At 41.2% G+C, this 16,652-nt stretch overlaps 1 protein-coding gene across 3 annotated transcripts in view; it reads right to left on the reverse strand.

Moving 5' to 3' along the window:
- Window positions 1–800: 800 nt before the first annotated feature.
- The window catches only part of ERCC6 (ERCC excision repair 6, chromatin remodeling factor), an 80,807-nt gene continuing 64,955 nt past the window's right edge, over window positions 801–16,652 (reverse strand). For 2 of the 3 annotated variants that reach the window (XM_084634342.1, XM_084634344.1), the window contains 8 exons: window positions 13,656–13,766; window positions 11,053–11,172; window positions 9,609–9,703; window positions 6,889–7,034; window positions 6,073–6,792; window positions 5,277–5,478; window positions 3,912–3,990; window positions 801–3,414 (listed from right to left, as the gene is read on the reverse strand). In XM_084634342.1, the coding sequence (XP_084490468.1) occupies window positions 2,983–3,414; window positions 3,912–3,990; window positions 5,277–5,478; window positions 6,073–6,792; window positions 6,889–7,034; window positions 9,609–9,703; window positions 11,053–11,172; window positions 13,656–13,766 (1,905 nt within the window). In that variant the 3' untranslated portion in view covers window positions 801–2,982. The remainder of the gene's footprint in view (window positions 3,415–3,911; window positions 3,991–5,276; window positions 5,479–6,072; window positions 6,793–6,888; window positions 7,035–9,608; window positions 9,704–11,052; window positions 11,173–13,655; window positions 13,767–16,652) is intronic. The other variant, XM_084634343.1, reaches the window with a different exon arrangement.

The following is a 16,652-nucleotide window of genomic DNA, read 5'->3' on the forward strand; positions in this document are numbered from 1 at the left end:
TGACCGGGACTAGTTGCCTGGGGCTGCCGCAGATGCTCAGGCGACCCTGGGGTCAGCCACTGCAGCTGTGGAAGTCCCGGAAAGTCATGGAATGCACGAAAGACTCATAGCCTTACCTATGAGTAAGGCTATTATTTTGTCATGCAAATTTTTAGACAATTTCACAGAAGAGGTGCAGAGAGGAAAAACTCAGTCTCATCAGAAGGTCACACTGCAGCAGCAGCAGCTCCTGTCCCACGGGGCTAGGTCTGACTTCCCATTCTGGGTGTTGCAACCCAGGGTGCAAGGTCACAGCACCATTCAGGTTTGACACATCCGCCCCTCCAGCTCCAAACCAGAGTGGCGCTTGAAGCCTTTTTTAATTTAAATTGATTTTAATAACTTTGTATTAAACTACCATGTATTCAGCTCCTGTTGCTAGAGTTTCAAGCTCAACTGAGTGAAAATCATTTTTGGTGGTTTTCTCAAATTTGGAGACTCTGGGAACACACAAAGTCCAAGGACAGTGACTACAGACACCATCATAAGTACAAAGTCTTATCTGTATTACAAGTTTTATTAACACTGTAAGTAAAGTTAGACTTACCCATGCATATAGAAACCCTGCAATAACCCATGCAACAACTAAGACTATAGTCATACTCACATCCTCAAAGATATTCTAGGGTCTGATGGACCTCTCAATAGATGATCACCATGATTTCTTCTGGGGTTTCCAGTGGGGGTCTTCCCACTTTTAACCAACCAAAAAGCCTCTTATATAACTTAACCCCCAAAAACTGGAAGCCTCTTAGAATAGGTTTGTTTTTACTAGACATTTTATTAAGTTCATAAAAGTTGAGGAATTATAAAAGCATGTACAGCTCCTTTTACATCATGAACACATCAGAGGAGAGAGCTATAAACTTTCCTCCCTCTAATATAGGAAATATGCCTTTAAGAATGAAAGCAGTATGTGATGCAGGGCATTCGAATTCTTTGTTAAGCACCAGAGATAAACACTTAATTCCTGCAGTTTCAATCAAAATCTGTACAAACAACTTTAAAGGGAACTGCAAAAAAATATTTGGTTGTGCCCTTTTACCGTTCTTTCAAGGTGCGTGAAGTCAGACTCAACATTTTCTACATATTTCTGCATTAGAAATATCAGCTCTTTGGTTTCCCTCTCTTCACTGGAAATCCTTGGCAAGTTTAGAGACTGTGTCATAATAGCCTGCAACGTGAACTGCAGCAATCCCTCCTCCAAACTGAGTGTGGAGGGGATGCCAGTTCTTGGCCAGTCGGACTCAGCAGCCTCTCTCATTCCTTTGTGTGGGAAGGCACTGCTGTAACTCAAGTTATGGCATAGTGTGGCATCACTATTCAGGTAATGGAGTCCCACTAAGGATCTCTCAGCAAAGAGAGGGAAGCAAGAGCCCAGTATTTCTAGGCTAATACACAAGCAGAGGAAAGCCTGTTTGGAATAAACTCAAAGAGATGTCTTTCTAAATCACACTGGAGCAGGAAAGTAGAACACTTTATTCTTGCTTCACCATTCAACTTTAAGTTTTGCTTGTATTTGCAGCTTGAATATCGTTAGTTAAGGGAAATTGCTTATTACTAATTAACTCAAATAAAAACCTGCAGCTTAGCATCTTTGCCCTTCTCCCTTATAAGGGGAGCCACTGACTACAATTGGTTATTCCTAGTTTAAATTATACAATAATGGTTTAGCTGTGCTGCAAAGAAATGCAGTTTTCTCATTTTGGCATTAAGCTGTACCACTTTTCCATTAAAATCTCTCTCTGTAGCATACTGGCATCTATCTTGCAGAGAGACTCAAGGTGGCAGTGGTGGAAACAGAAGTCAGGTTGACTACAGTGAATCCAGTTCTTTCTTCCTCTAAAGGAAATTTATGTTCATTCAGTGCAAGTTTGGAAGTGATGGAGATGGATGTTTTCTTTTTATCCACAGAACAGGTACAACAAGGAAATCTTCCCCATATACCCACAAATGTGCCTCAGCCCTGACCCGAAAGGACCAGGACAGCAGGGTGAGGGCAGTTCATTCTCCACGGCTAGTTCAGTTCTTGGGTCAAGACTGAAAACAGGTCACAGTTAGCACCAATTTTGGAGAGATTTTTCGTGGTGTTACAGAGGCCACAGATGGCAACTACCAATCACCCACTACCGACTTACTTCTTACTATCACCTTGGTTTCAATGGGACTCTTCATGGTAGTAAGTATTACACCAGGCAAGTGCTTTGGGACTTGGCAGGATTTGAATTGGTGATTTAAAGGTAAAAGTATTCTATAACCTGTTACCAATCTGCTGACACATCCAGATGCTCTGCCTGGTTCTTTATTTTTGCAATTACACCTTCATGGTAATAGAATTTTGTCCAAGTATTTAGCGACATACATCAATTACTGGCAAAAAGGAAAGCAACAACAGTACAAACAAATTTTCAACACTGATGAAAGTCTCTCACAATGATTCTTGATACTGCGTCAGTACAAGTTACCTTTCTATACCCACCTAAACTGTTCATTATTAATGCTTCTGTTCATTGGTGTAATGTTTGACCCTCATGACCAGTCAAACAACATATAGAAAATTAGACAAAGACTGAACTTCACAGAAATCGGATAAAAATCTGACGACATGGCAAAATCCATGGCTTTTATTGCAATAAAACATTACTACCCCTGCTCCGCAGCCCATCTACATTAAGATTTCTTTAAAAGAAAAGGTGCTGTTATTTTGTATTGTTTCAATTGTGAGGTAGATGCCACTTTTTATATATAAATAGCGTAAATAGGAAGTTGGTCAGTCATGTCTCCAGTGAGACATACTTAAGTGCTGCACCAGGTACAGTACAAGTCAGTAATTAAAATATTTACACAAAATTAAATAGAACCTTCCAGTTTAAAAGATGAATAGAAAGTCTTATGGAGCTGAGTTTTGGCCAAGCACACACAGATGTACGCCTAATCAAAGGGTCAACAGAATTCTGGCTTTAGTTTCCAGACACCTTCACCATTTGGGCTTCTATGGAAAGTACAAAGATTTCTCAGAAGTTCTCTGAACACACAAGACTGTGCTGCTGACAGCCTGGATTCGAACTCCTGCAGTATCTCCTGAGTACTCGCCTCTCCGTCCACATGAGCCTGAAATGCTATAAAGTTTCGTACATCCACTAGCAATTCGTCATGTTCTGTCGAAGTTGGGAGTGGAGCAGAAGCCTGAAGATTCTCAGCACCCTCATTCTCCATCCTCTGTGGTAAAATAAGGTGGTTTCTCGCCCTCATCTTCGCTAACAAAGATGATGAATCTAGTGCACTGGATGATGATTCTCCTCCTTCGATTTTCCCATCAAAATGTACACTGGAAACATTTTTCTTTACCTTCTCTTTCCTTATTATATCAGCATCCTGCAAATAAACACAGACACGATAGGAAAAGTTGGAGTTTGAGATCCATGGAACCTATTCTTGGTGAATTTGCCTGCCATTCAGGCTTACACAAAACCAAACCAAACCAAACCAACCTCAACAAACTGCAGGAGTTAATTATGTGAATTAAAACATGTTTGAGTCAATGTGCACTAACTTCACAACTTGACTATGTATTTCAGTTGTTGGGTAACTAAAAAAAAAAAAAAATCTCTATTCTTGAACCAGAGTGAGCACAGCAAGATGAAATGAAAGACTGATGCAACTGATTAAACTGAATTTGATGATTCTTTTTCAAGATGTAAGATCAAATCTGTATGTAATTCAAGGCCTAAAGCTTTGGAATGTTACGTACAGAGTATGGTAATTATTTATGAGACATATACCCTAAATAGCAAAAGTTAAACTAGAATGTTTCAACTAAATCAGCTGATACTCATGGAAAAGATACAGTAGCACTAGTTCTTGTGCTTTACCTTGCATTTCTTTCCAAGAGATGTAGTGGAGGAATTTGGGACAAGCAAAGTAGGGTTCCTTTTCTGACCAAACCTACTCCTAAAAAACATGCAAGAGAAGTAATTTATTACAATATCTCTCCTAAATATGCACTTTGACACTTTGTAGGATACTTTGATTGAATTACTGTTGTAAAAACCTGCTCCAAGTATTGTGGATCTTATCGCCCCTTTAGCGATCAATGATAAGAATTTCTTAGAATTTACAGACCAAGGGGTTCTCACATACAGGATGCAATTGTCACTATCAGAGGCCCAAGAGCAACAGGAAGCTGTAACCTAGTACACAAGACAATTTACATTTATATTCGCCTTTCATTCCAAAGTTGTCTACAACTTCGCCCACCCCTAGGGTAAAATGTAGCAGCAGTTTAACATGGCAACACCACACATGAGGTTGAGACAGGAAGTGAAGACTTACTGTATTCAACTGAAACTGCAAGGAAAGTTTTAGATAGCACCATATAATCTGACATTCACACTAGGATCTGACACCCAGGCTAACATGGAATGTGACACAGGATCCTTCAGGCTAGGAGAGCTCAGGACCTTGGTTTTATGTTCCATTGGAAGATGGTGAGACAGATCCTGGCACCCACTCCATCCATTCTGTACCATTCTAGTGGTGCAAAGGACACAGGAAATTGAGTTACAAAGTCAGCCCCTAGGTTACTTGTACCTGGCACCCCTCACCCACCGCAGTGCAGTAAGTATTCTGGTGTGGGAGTGGGGGAGGAAGAGGAGGGAAGGGCATGTCCAGAGAGCACTGCCCCCCCTGCCTCCCCAGGAATCCCTGAATGGCAGAATGGCCCCTAGAAGGCTGCTCTGTGCTGGTTGCTGAATTTGCCCCAGCTGTACCTAGGAAAGGTACACACATGTTCCCCTTCTGAGGTGTGCAGAGCCAGCCAAGGCACACCTAGGGATCTCATCCAGTAACTCGGACAGCACAGCATCTGTAGCACCTTGCAGGTTTCCCATCCAGGTACTGATCCAGCTTGAAGCTGGCTTAGTTTGAACGATCACAACCCCAAAATGGTACTTTCGTTAATACGGACCCTTCATTCATTCTAATTATATCATCTCTTCTCAACTATATGTGATCAGGGGTAACATTTTCAAAAGTGCCTAAGGGGCTTAACTCACATCTTCAAAAGTAAGGTGTTTCCAAAAATTTTATCCGAGAGCTAATATTTCAATACAATTCCTGTAATCAGCCCCGTATCTCATTTATAGTTTTTGAAGTAAATCCAGAGCAAATAACCAGCACAAAAAGCAGACTATGTTAAATGCTCCCTCTCTGGAGAAGTCATGTGGGTACTATCTTACTTTAGTCCGGATGGTGCACCAGTCAGACCATTGTTGCCTGTCCAGGTTGGCACACCAGAAGCTGCTCCTAAACATCGCTGTCGGGAGATCTTTAAGGCTTTCAGGGCATCCTGGGCCACTCGGGTTGCTTCTGCTTCCACTAACACATAATCTGGATTGGAAGCCTCCATAATAGCATCATGCTTCATCACACTGTGCACTCCTAGCAGAGTATGTACAACGGGCAGGAGGAGGAAAGAATGTGTAAGAATTAAGCAGTGAGCTTTTAAAAAAAACCTTAATTCATTTTTATACTGTCAGTGGAAACAGTCAACATTTCAATACATCCATTTATAACAGAGATTCCTATTATATCAAGTGAACCGAATATAATAAACCACTTCTACTGCCGTTAGGGGGTCAAAATTCATTCGTTCATACTGGATCTCCCAGTTGTTAGTGCAGATTAGTAAGGTTCCATTGTATTGCTAGATGTAGGCTAAATCCATCTGGGCAACTTTATCTTCAGTGTAACTCCCAGTTAAGTGAAACTCAGTTACCTCCCTCCGCACCAGTGTTCCCCACCATACTGCTGTCCCACTTACTACCTTTGGCCAAAAAGACCTGTGGTTATTTTCACTATATGAAGATTAAATCATAAATATTTTCAACAAACCATTTACATTAAAGAAAATGTTTAAAAGTCACCTATTGTACTGTGGCTGCTAGCAATTACAATAATGGAAACCCACTTGTGTAGATTTTTCTATACTTTTTCGTAGTCTGGCACTGTTGTGCAAATGAATAAAAAGGTTACCTGATTTTTTGAAAAGTCTCTCCAAGACATAATCATCATTCTTCTTTTGTTCTTCCTCCTCTTCTTGGTTGTCCTTTCTGTACTGCTTTTGTTTCACCAGATATGGGATACGCTCCCCTTCAAATCTGGCACCTTTGAGATGTTTTGGCTTTTTAGGGTTACTCTTGTGGCCCTCAAGTGTCAGCATATCCATACTGTGTTTAGTTTTTGAGGTGCGTTTGTGAGGATTACCACCTAGATGTTCATCTTCAAAGTTATCATTCTGTTTCCCCTGGGAGCGCTCTGTCTCACATACGAGACCATGTCTGCTCTCAGTACTTACAGTAGGTGCCTCACGCATTTCACCAAATAATGAACATTCCACGTTCTCTGAAGTCCATGCATTCCCTGGCAGTGCTTGGAATACAGACCCCTCGGCCATTTTCAAACTTTTCTCCTCATCTTTAATCAGTGAATCTCTATTATTTGTAGCTTGTGTACCATCTTTCGCAGAACTGTTTTGGTTGAAAGTTTCCAAATTTCCTGTGGTTTCTCTAACTGGCTCTATTGTTTTAGAAGAAGAATTCACCAACTGGCATGTCGAGGAAGAATGTGATGGCTTGTCATATTTAGGCGAGTTGTGCTCCTTAAAATGCAGATCACCTTTGGAAGCACCATCAGCTGGCTTTTTAAGTTTCCGTTTTAATTGGCGTTTCGGGGCTTGAACATCTGAACCGGTACCTGATATAGGTATGAAGTTAAATAATAATAAACATTTTGCATCGTCTCTTGTACAAAATCTAGATTTCACAGTTTAGGTAAAATGATTTCATGTACCTGCAAAAATAGCACTAGTTTCTGTCCCTTGAGACCCATCTGGGCTGGTCAGAGTGAAAAGTTCGTAAAGATCGTTGGATTTGAAAAAGCGCCTTTGTTTTGGGTCTTTCAACACTTTGTTTGTTAAAAACTGTTTGAAGATTTGTCTGGAAAAATATTAAATAAAATTGTACTGCTGGCATGAAACAATGTCTAGCGATGTTTAAGTACTGAAGACAGTGCTCCAGCAGAAAACTTTATCATCATGAATTTTACCCTGCAGAACAATTAAGTGGTGGGAAGATGATGTTTGTTTCACAAAGACAATCTGAGTTAGTAACTTTTAAACAACCCACTAAATTGTTAACCATAAGAATTTATTGCATTTCAGCAATCCCATAACACACTAGGTACCCACCATCCTGAAGTGTCCTATGAGACTTCATTTATTCTACGTAGTAAATAACTTCACAGCTAGAGGGTTTTTTGCACATTAAAACTGAAAACACTGCATATGTAAACCACACAACCATCAGGAAGCTCTGTGAAAGAAGAGGGCGAGATTGTCAAAGTGATGAAGTTTAGATGGTACGATGTTGGTTAGAGAGGCCACAAATCACATAGGCAGTGCAGCAGCACAGAGCCCGACTGTATGCTGGTGTGGGCTGAACTACCCCACAGGGCTGGAGGAATACCAAGAGCCCATCCAGAGGGACTGGGAGGAACAGAGTCTGGGGGAACTAAGCTGCCAGAACACTCCATTCAGTATTGGTAGATGTAGGCTTCTGTTTAGCATTAGTCCACCCCTGCAGTTAGGCTCCGTTTGTACTACAGTATTCAATGGCAAGCTATTAATACTCTTTTCCCATCCACAATAGGCACGGCCTAATAGGGTTGCAAAATAGTTCTCAAAACCATTCCCCCTTGTTCACACCACTGTTTTCAACCTAGTTAGGCCCTTGTCAACACTGTGCAGGGAAACTGTGTTAGAGCCCTGTTAGCAAAATCTGTGTTCAAAGACAGGTCACATTAACATGATTTTGAACTACAGCATAATGTAATAAGAATTCTTATAATCCTTATCTATCAGCGGATTTCAAAGGCATTTACAATAATTGATTAAGCTTCAAAACCCCCCCCCCATGAAATTGGTCAGTATTACTGCCATTTCACAGAGGGGGAAACTGAGGCAAAGAGAAATAAAGTTGCTTGCTCAAGTCTCAGAGTGAGTCCATCACAACTCTCTGAAAAGAACTGAATTTCTGATGGCTGTTCTAACCCTTAGATCAGACCCCACTTCCTTTGTGTGGTCAGGGCTAGTTAAACTGAACCAATGTTTGTCCGTGGGAAGCGAGCCAACTAGCAGCGGAAGCCTTGTGTCTGTATGGTGAAACAAATAGCAAATGCTCTCCGTAAGTGCTGGTACTGGATTATTTAGAGCTTTTCATTTATCGGCCTTTTGAAAGAGGATGTTCCCATTGTAAAGAGAAATGTACATCCAAGTGACGTCAAAGTACCTAAGTACATTCATTTGGAGTTCACATTAATGGAGTGATTACAATAACTGAATGGTGAAACAAACTAAAAAATAGCTTTGATTTAGAAGTGTATATGTTTTAAGGGGTATGGATGCATTTTAAACATACCTCTAAATATTTACCAGTTCTTCATGTGGACTTATTCATTTTGATATTTGGAAAATTAATAATTTGGGGATAGAAGCAAACTATAAAGTCTGGTGAGTGGCTATTCTGTTTTTTATACCATGTATCACATATATCATGCATAATACTAGAAATCTTATGATTTCAGACTATATACCTGCAATAGCACTCCCAGGTAAATATCAGGTTTTGGCAGGTAATGGAAAAGAAAATAATTTAAAACTCATTTTATAACACTGAAATTGGTTCTATGCTGACACTTGTGTGGTGTACCACTGCATTCTGTAAACTTGTACTCATTCTACTTCCTCAGTGTCAGTACACAACTCTGTTGACAGTGCATCAGAATTAGCGGACTCCAGCTCATTATGTTAATGGCTGCAATGGCTATGCACAGCTAAGAGGAATAAAAAAAAGCAGTAGCCTTCCTTTGGTAATGAAAGTAATCTGATCCGACTGAATCAACACAGGGAATAGATCTGTTAGATTATTTTTAGTAGCAGTGGGTTATGTACTTACGCTAAAGGTCCATTTCAATTTTTCTACAGCATTCTCTTTGTTCAGAATAAGAAAATACTTGCAGAGTCCTATTTAGAATACTAAATGGTGTAACTTTTTACGATTTACTAAGTATACAAGGGGATTGCTATAAGGGGCAAAAATGAAGAATGATTTAAGCATGCGCTTAATTTTGCTTACATGGATAATCCCATAGAAATTAATTGGGTAGGTGTGGCCCAGCGCAATGTGTCCTGGACTAGGACTCAGGACTTCTGCTTTCTATTATTTGCTCTGCCATTGGCCTACTGGGTGACCTTGGGGGAAGTCATTCACCTCGGTTCCTCAGTTTCCCTATCTATAAAGTAGAGATAATCATACCGACCTCCTTTAAATTGCTATGAGAGTTACAGATAAAAACTGCTATGGAAGAGCTAGGTATTATTATTACTACTATTATTGCTACTCGCTTGAGTAAGGTTGCAGACATGATTTCGTTTTTGCAGAATACGGACAAGTCACTCCAACCTTTCCTCCTCCAGCACAGTTCAGTTATCAATGAATATTGGTCCTACTGACCTGTGGTAAATCTTCTCTTCAATAGTACCTGCAGTAAGGAGCCTGTAAACAGTCACCTGCTTCTTCTGGCCTATTCTCCAAGCACGCTCTCGAGCCTAGAGCATAAAGATGTGTTTAGCAGACCCACCCTCTGGAAGCAAAGGGTTGTATTCACAGGCAGCTACTGATACTATTTTAAATCTACTTTGAAAATTTAACAAAGAGTTCAAGAGATTATAATGATCACATTTCTACACTGATAGGAAATGAAAACAATTCCATATGGACCAGCTTCCTAGAGAGATAAGACTCTAGTAACCATATCTACAAGCCTATGTAAAATTTCAAGAAGAAAGGAACCAGCATGTTATCTAACCGCGGTTTCCCTTGGATGAACTTATTCCCAAGGAAGATCCATTTCAGAAATCAACTCTACTTTATGCATGTGCATCCCAACAGGTTTTCCCTCCTCCTTGAGTTACCTTGAAACTGGAAGGTCTTACAAAATATACCCTAAACAGAACAACTCGGGTCACCCAGACTGTCTGCGAAGGGAGTTTCATAGGGCTGTGCTGATGGTCTAATGGAGCTACATTTTCCCCCCTTTTTCCAATGGGCAACTTGCATTTAAAGAGAGACTGAATGCATTGTCCCCACACCATATGAACATGCATTTTGAGAACAAAAGGACTGCAGTGTAATTTTATTTAGAAACGTGGCTATTTTACACAAAGCCCAACTCTTCCCAAAAGAAAGTTGCAGTGTATAAAATATAATCTCAGCAGCTAATGGCTTTACATGGCTTAATTTACAATCAAATAGGAAACTACCATGCTGACATGGATGTTTTTAAGGATGAATTTAGGGAATGCAGCCCCCATCAGAACACATGAGAAAGCAGAGAAATTTCAAAAGTAGTTTTTGGATGTGTGGGCTACTTTAATATTTGGCCAAAAACCATGTTTGGATTAATAAAAAATAGAATTTACCTTTTAAAACAATGCTAATGTCCCTGCAGCTTCATGCATTGAAATGGGACCAGAATTCCCAAAGTCCTACTGCGTATCATTAGATAAGAGAACTTCCTCAGGTGTACATGGCATAATGGCAACTTCCATTGAGAGACCATTCCTAGCTAGAGCGAGATTCAGACAGCAGTCGGTGCTGTTTTGAACATTTATCGTTCATTCATTCTGCTTATTAAATAAATTTCTAAGGTGTTCTAATTAGGTACTGCAGTTTATTTTTAAGGGGAAAAAAGGGACATAGCAGTTCCCCTGCCATGCGAGATTGTGAAAGCTACAGAGAAAAACACTGAAATCTTTCAAACACCTGCAACACTGAAACAGAAGCAGCATAACACTGATCTCTCACTAGTTATTTAAAATAACGTTGATTACCTCTTTCAGTCCTCATTTTTATTTGAAACCTAGCCGTTAAATGATACATTCTGAGCCAAAAATACCTGTGTGTCTGTACTGGGATTCCAATCAGGATCATAGATGATAACTCTGTCAGCACCTGTCAGGTTGACGCCAATACCACCTACTCGAGTTGTAAGAAGAAAAACAAAGATGGACGTATCCTGTAATACATGCAACACAAGATAGGATTTAGCAAACACCCCAGTTAGAATGTCTGAAGTAGCGATGATCTTGTCATATTATACTCTTGGATGTATTATGCACTTTTTTATGTAAAGAAAAGGGGGTTAATTTAGTTTCAACATTTACTATAGAAGTGAAGACCACCATTAATAATCCAGAGACCCAGAACCCAATCACAACAGACAAGTTATTCCATAATTGCCCACCACAGGGTTTCTTGCACCTTCCTCTGAAGCAGCTGGTGCTGGTCCCTATTGGAGAAAGGATACTGGATTAGATTGCTCATCAAGCTGATCCTGTCTGGCAATTCCTATGTTCCTAATGAAAGGTGCTATGGAAGCAGAAAGTATTCCCTCTCCAGGACTTCTGGATCCAGTTTACAAGTCAAATTATTATTTTTTCAGATAGTTACCTATCTGTCTTAAGGTGTTATAACATCACTCATCACCATTGTCTCTGAGCACCTTCCATGTAAAATGGATGGGCAATACTGAAGCCCTTAGTGGACTTTTCCCATTTCAAGGTTAAAAATCGCAGCCTCCAGTTGGCTTTACTGTCGGTTGGTTTGTTTCAGGCCTTTTAATTCATTTTTTGCAGGGGGGGAGGGCAGCTGGAAGGGGGTATCTGAGTTACAAGTGCCATTCTTGCTATGGTGGACTCTTATTTTTTTATTTTTGTTTTTTAAAGGAAAGGAAGGCTTTGCAATGTTTACTAAAGATGGTCACACTCGGACTGAGTACATGCCCATTGGTCACTAGATACATTCTCGGAGCGGTTGGCTCCTTTGGCCGCTTGTGCTGCTATGGCTCTATTCTATTTTTAGCATGCTAGCTCTAATTGAACCAGCGTGACTATGTCTCCTCGAGCTGGGAATCACACCCCCAAGCTCAAAGTGTAGACATACCCCTAGTGAGGAGCAGTGTTCCCTCTAATTTTTCCCACCCATGTGCGGAATGAATTTTGTTATGTGCACCAATATGGAAGTGATGTGTGACACATCACCTTCACATCAGTGCACATAACAAAATTCATGTGATGAGGGTAGGGCTGAGGGGTTCAGAGTTTGGGAGGGGGCTCAGGGCTGGGGCAGAGGGTTGGGGTGCGAGGGCTCTGGCTGGGGGTGCGGTCTCTGGGGTGGGGCCAGAGATGAGGGGTTTGGGGTGATTTGGGGTTACGGCAGGGAGAGAGGACTCCCCCCAGCAGCACCTGGGGTGTGGGGGAGAGGTGCCCCTCCCTGCTGCGGTAGCTCTGGGGCTGGGGCTGCAGGATAGGCACCCCTCCCCTGGCTCCCGCAGGTCTGCCCGGGGCTAGGTTCAGGGAGGGATGCCCCGGCCGCAACAGGTCTGGGCTGGGGCTGGGTCCAGGCTGGGCTGCCTGGGTTTATGCCGCGCTGCCCTGGCCGCAGCTGGGTTTAGGCCAGGCTGCGCTGCCCCAGCCATGGCTGGATTCGGGCAGGGGTAGGGATGCCCCAGCAGGTTTGGGCTGCGACATAGTTGGGGCCAGCGGCGCTGCCCCGGCCGTGGCAGGTTGAGGGCCGGGCTAGGCTGGGGCCAGGCGCCCCTCCCCCGGCAGGTCCCTGGGTGGGTTCCCTGAGTTCCTGCGTGGTGCTAAACAGGCTGCTGCGCAGCCATTCAGCTTACAAGGAACTTAGGTGAGGAGTCAAAGTAGATGCAGAGGCTTCATCTCACTTTGACAAATAGGGGCTATACACCTTCAGTAGAATGTGGAGAAACAGTGTTACAATTAGTTCTTTGAAACATTTCCCCCTTCCAACTTCAATATTGCCTGGGTTGAGTTTGATCAAGCTGCTCTTCATTCAGGAGCTGATTTCTTGCAGGCATTCTGACATCTTAATAATGGCAGTGGTTGCCTCAGTGGAGAATGACATATGTTGGTGTTACAAACTCCTGGGATCTTAAGATTGAGCTGTGTACTCTCTGCCTCTTCATCCCAAGTAACAGCGATTCTATAATTAAACCATAGCTACCCCTTCTGTTGGCAATGCACGATACAGAAAAGAATCTAGTTTGATTTTCCATGGGTGTATTGGCTCTGCTATGCTAACAAGTGTAGAAGCTTGATTTTGTTAAGTAAGTCAGCAGATATGACAAAGATGTAGGGGGAGTAGATACTTGGAGTGCATTGCCTTGCTTGCTCACTCACTTTTCTGACGATAATCACACTTTAAACCATCTAAACTTGATTTGTTCTTTTATAATGAAGTTCTCTTTCTTATTCAGTCTTGGGCTTTATTTTAACAGAGAACCAAACTTCAGTTTGAGGGAAAATGGTGATTTCTTTCCCTTCACACTAAGATAAGCAGTTCTGAATCAACTCAAATGCCCAAAGCATGCTTCCTTAGACCAGACTGACCAGAGTGAGTGCCCAATGTAGTCTACTCTGAACTGAGCTCAGGCATTAATCATCAACATGAACTTATGGACAGGTTGCAATTTCTTACCTCATTGTATCTTGCTATAAGTGGCTGTCTGGATGCAATTGTCGTGGTACCATCCATCTTGAGGTAGGAATAGTTTCTGTCTCTCAGAAATACTTCAAGGATCTTCAGCATCTATTGTGATGGAAAGGATTTGAATGAAATCCAGGTATGAAGACTAACTGACTATCTGATCAAGTCAAAACTATTTCTCGTATTAACAGCAATTGCAACTGAAGAGATAGATCATGCACTCCTGCGTGGGAATCGTGGGGACTTATGAAGGCTAAAGAACAGAAAATTCATGAATTATACTAAGCTGTGAAACATATGTGATGTATGATCTTGTCGGGAAGGAGGGTGTTTGCCCTGACAGAGTGGAGCAAGGGGCATGGCTTCAAAAGACCAATTACCAGGGAGGAGTGTGGAACACTCCAGGGAACCCGCAGAGTCAAAGTGAAGTCATGCATCTGTGAAACAGAGAAGAAGGGAAGACCACATATACACTTTGAATCTGTGGGATGGAACAGTTTTATGGGCTCTGCCTGTACAAGTGCCTATAGCAGACACTTCACATAAAGGTTACCAAAGCTGCCAGGCAGCCATGTAGTGGAGGACAAAAAACTGAACTGTCAGCATTAAACACACACACAATTCTTTTCAGCCTATTTTTGCTACTCTGCAGGGGGAGCATGCAAGAGAATGGTTCTCCCCTAGCCGGCCATGTCACATGGAGAAGCTTCCAAGTGACTTTTTTGACACAGGAGAGGAGAGGAGATGCTGATGAGGCTCAACTTCCCACCTCGTTTGGAAAAACTGTTGGTCATCTGGGTGGACCTCTTTTGTCCCCTCTGCCCCTAAGAAGATAGTGACGTATACTGTACATGGCTGAAGATTTACAAATGTGCCACAGAAAACAGCCATGCTGCAGATGCTTTAATAAGATATACAATTCAAACATTACTCCTTCCTCTTAAGGAACCCAGTTTTTGGAAAGTACAAGAATAGTAGGGACCACAGCATTCATTAGCATCCAAAGTTAAGGCTAGAGATTTTTTTTATTTTAAACTATGTTTTCATTTCCACAACAACGTAGATCTAAAATGGACACACTAATACACTAACAGACACAGGAGGGAGAGATGCTAACATTACATCACCCAAGAGAGAAGCAGGACAGTAGCCTTTGCCTTTGGAACATTCAGTAAGGAGAACAGGACAAGAAAAATCAGAAAAACAGTCAGGTCATAACAAAGCATCTTTACAAGGTAATTTATACCATTCTTTGTTACTGGGGATTCATAGATTCCACAGCCAGAAGAGACCATTAAGATCATCTAGTATGACCCCCTGACCTGCCTGACCACAGAACTTCTCCAAAAATAATACCAACAGCAGATCTTTTAGAAAAACATCTGATCTTGATTTAAAAATGATCAGTGATGGAAAATCCACCACGACCCATGGTAAATTGTTGTAATGGTTAATTATTCTCACTGTTATAAATGTATGCCCTATTTCCAGTCTGAATTTGTCCAACTTTAACTTCCAGCCATTGGTCCATGTTATACCTTTCTCTAATATATTGAGGAGCCCATTATTAAATATTTGTTCCCCAATTACAGAATGTAATCAAGTCACCCCGTAAACTCTTTGTTAAGCTAAACAGATTGAGCTCTTTAAGTCTACTGCTATAACACACGTTTTCTAATCTTTTAATTATTCTCTTGGCTCTTCTCTGATCCATCTCCAATTTGTCAAGATCCTTCTTGAATTCTAGACCCAAAACAGGAGACGGGTTTCCAGCAGCACAATACAGAGGTTAAAAAAAACACCTCGTTACTCGTACTTGAGATTCCTGCATCCCAGGATTGCAGTAGCTCTTTTGGCCAGAATCACACTGGGAGCTCATGTGCAGCTGTTTATCCATCATGACCTCCAAATCTTTTTCAGAGTCACTACTTCCCAGGATAGAGTATGCCCTACATTCTTTATTCCTAGAGGTCTACATTTACATTTAGCTGTATTTAAATGAATGCGGTTTGTTTACAGCCAGTTTATCAAGCGATCTAGATTGCTCTGAATCAGTGACCTGTCCTCTTCATTATTTACCATTCTCCCAATTTTTTTTACTGGTCACCTCCAAACTTTATCAGTGATGATTTTATGTTTTCGTCCTAGTCATTGAAAAAAAATGTTAAATAGCATAGGTCCAAAAACCAATGCCTAGAGGACTCCACTGGAAACACAGTGTTCAATGATGATTCCCCATTTATACTTACATTTTGAGACCTATCAGTTAGTCAGTTTTTAATCCATTTTATGTGTTCCACGGTAATTTTATATAGTTCTAGCAATTTATCAAAACGTCATGTGGTACCAAGCCAAATGCCTTACAGAAGTCTAAGTATATTATGTCAACACTATTACTTTTATCAATCAAACTTGTGATCTCATTAAAAAAATATACAGTGTCAAGCCAAGGAACAACTTTATAAAAGAAGTGATAGCAGAAATGGAAGCTGAAATTTGCATTTACTCCTCCGACCAAACTATGAAGTTCAAGAAAGATACTACTTCAAACTTCCAAATTGTAAGAACTCCCCTTGAACAGCAAAAAAAACCCCTCAGTACAATTCTGAGAGAATTAAAGACATGGCAGGAATACCTAATGATGTGTAACCAACTGTCACTGAATCAGAAATAGACTCATGGCCCAGGGCACTGTGAAGCCCTATCATAGACAGTTATTTGTACTGTACTACAGTGCCAAACTCCACTCCTAGTTACACCAGTGTAAATCCAGAGTTACTCCATTGGTTTCAAAAGGACTTGTTTTCATTTTCACTGGCGTAAGTGACAGCAATATTTGGCTGGACATATTTTACTTGGGCAATACTTGGTATACCTTATCATGCTAATAAAGTTTACGGAACTGAAGTATATAGAGTCTGCCCTCCAGTTATTCAACATCTAAGAAACAAAAATTTCCCACTTTGGAATTTTGTTTTTTTTGAGGAA

The sequence above is a fragment of the Lepidochelys olivacea genome, assembly GCF_965140295.1.
Source record: "Lepidochelys olivacea isolate rLepOli2 genome assembly, chromosome: 7".
Taxonomy (NCBI): Eukaryota; Metazoa; Chordata; order Testudines; family Cheloniidae; genus Lepidochelys; species Lepidochelys olivacea.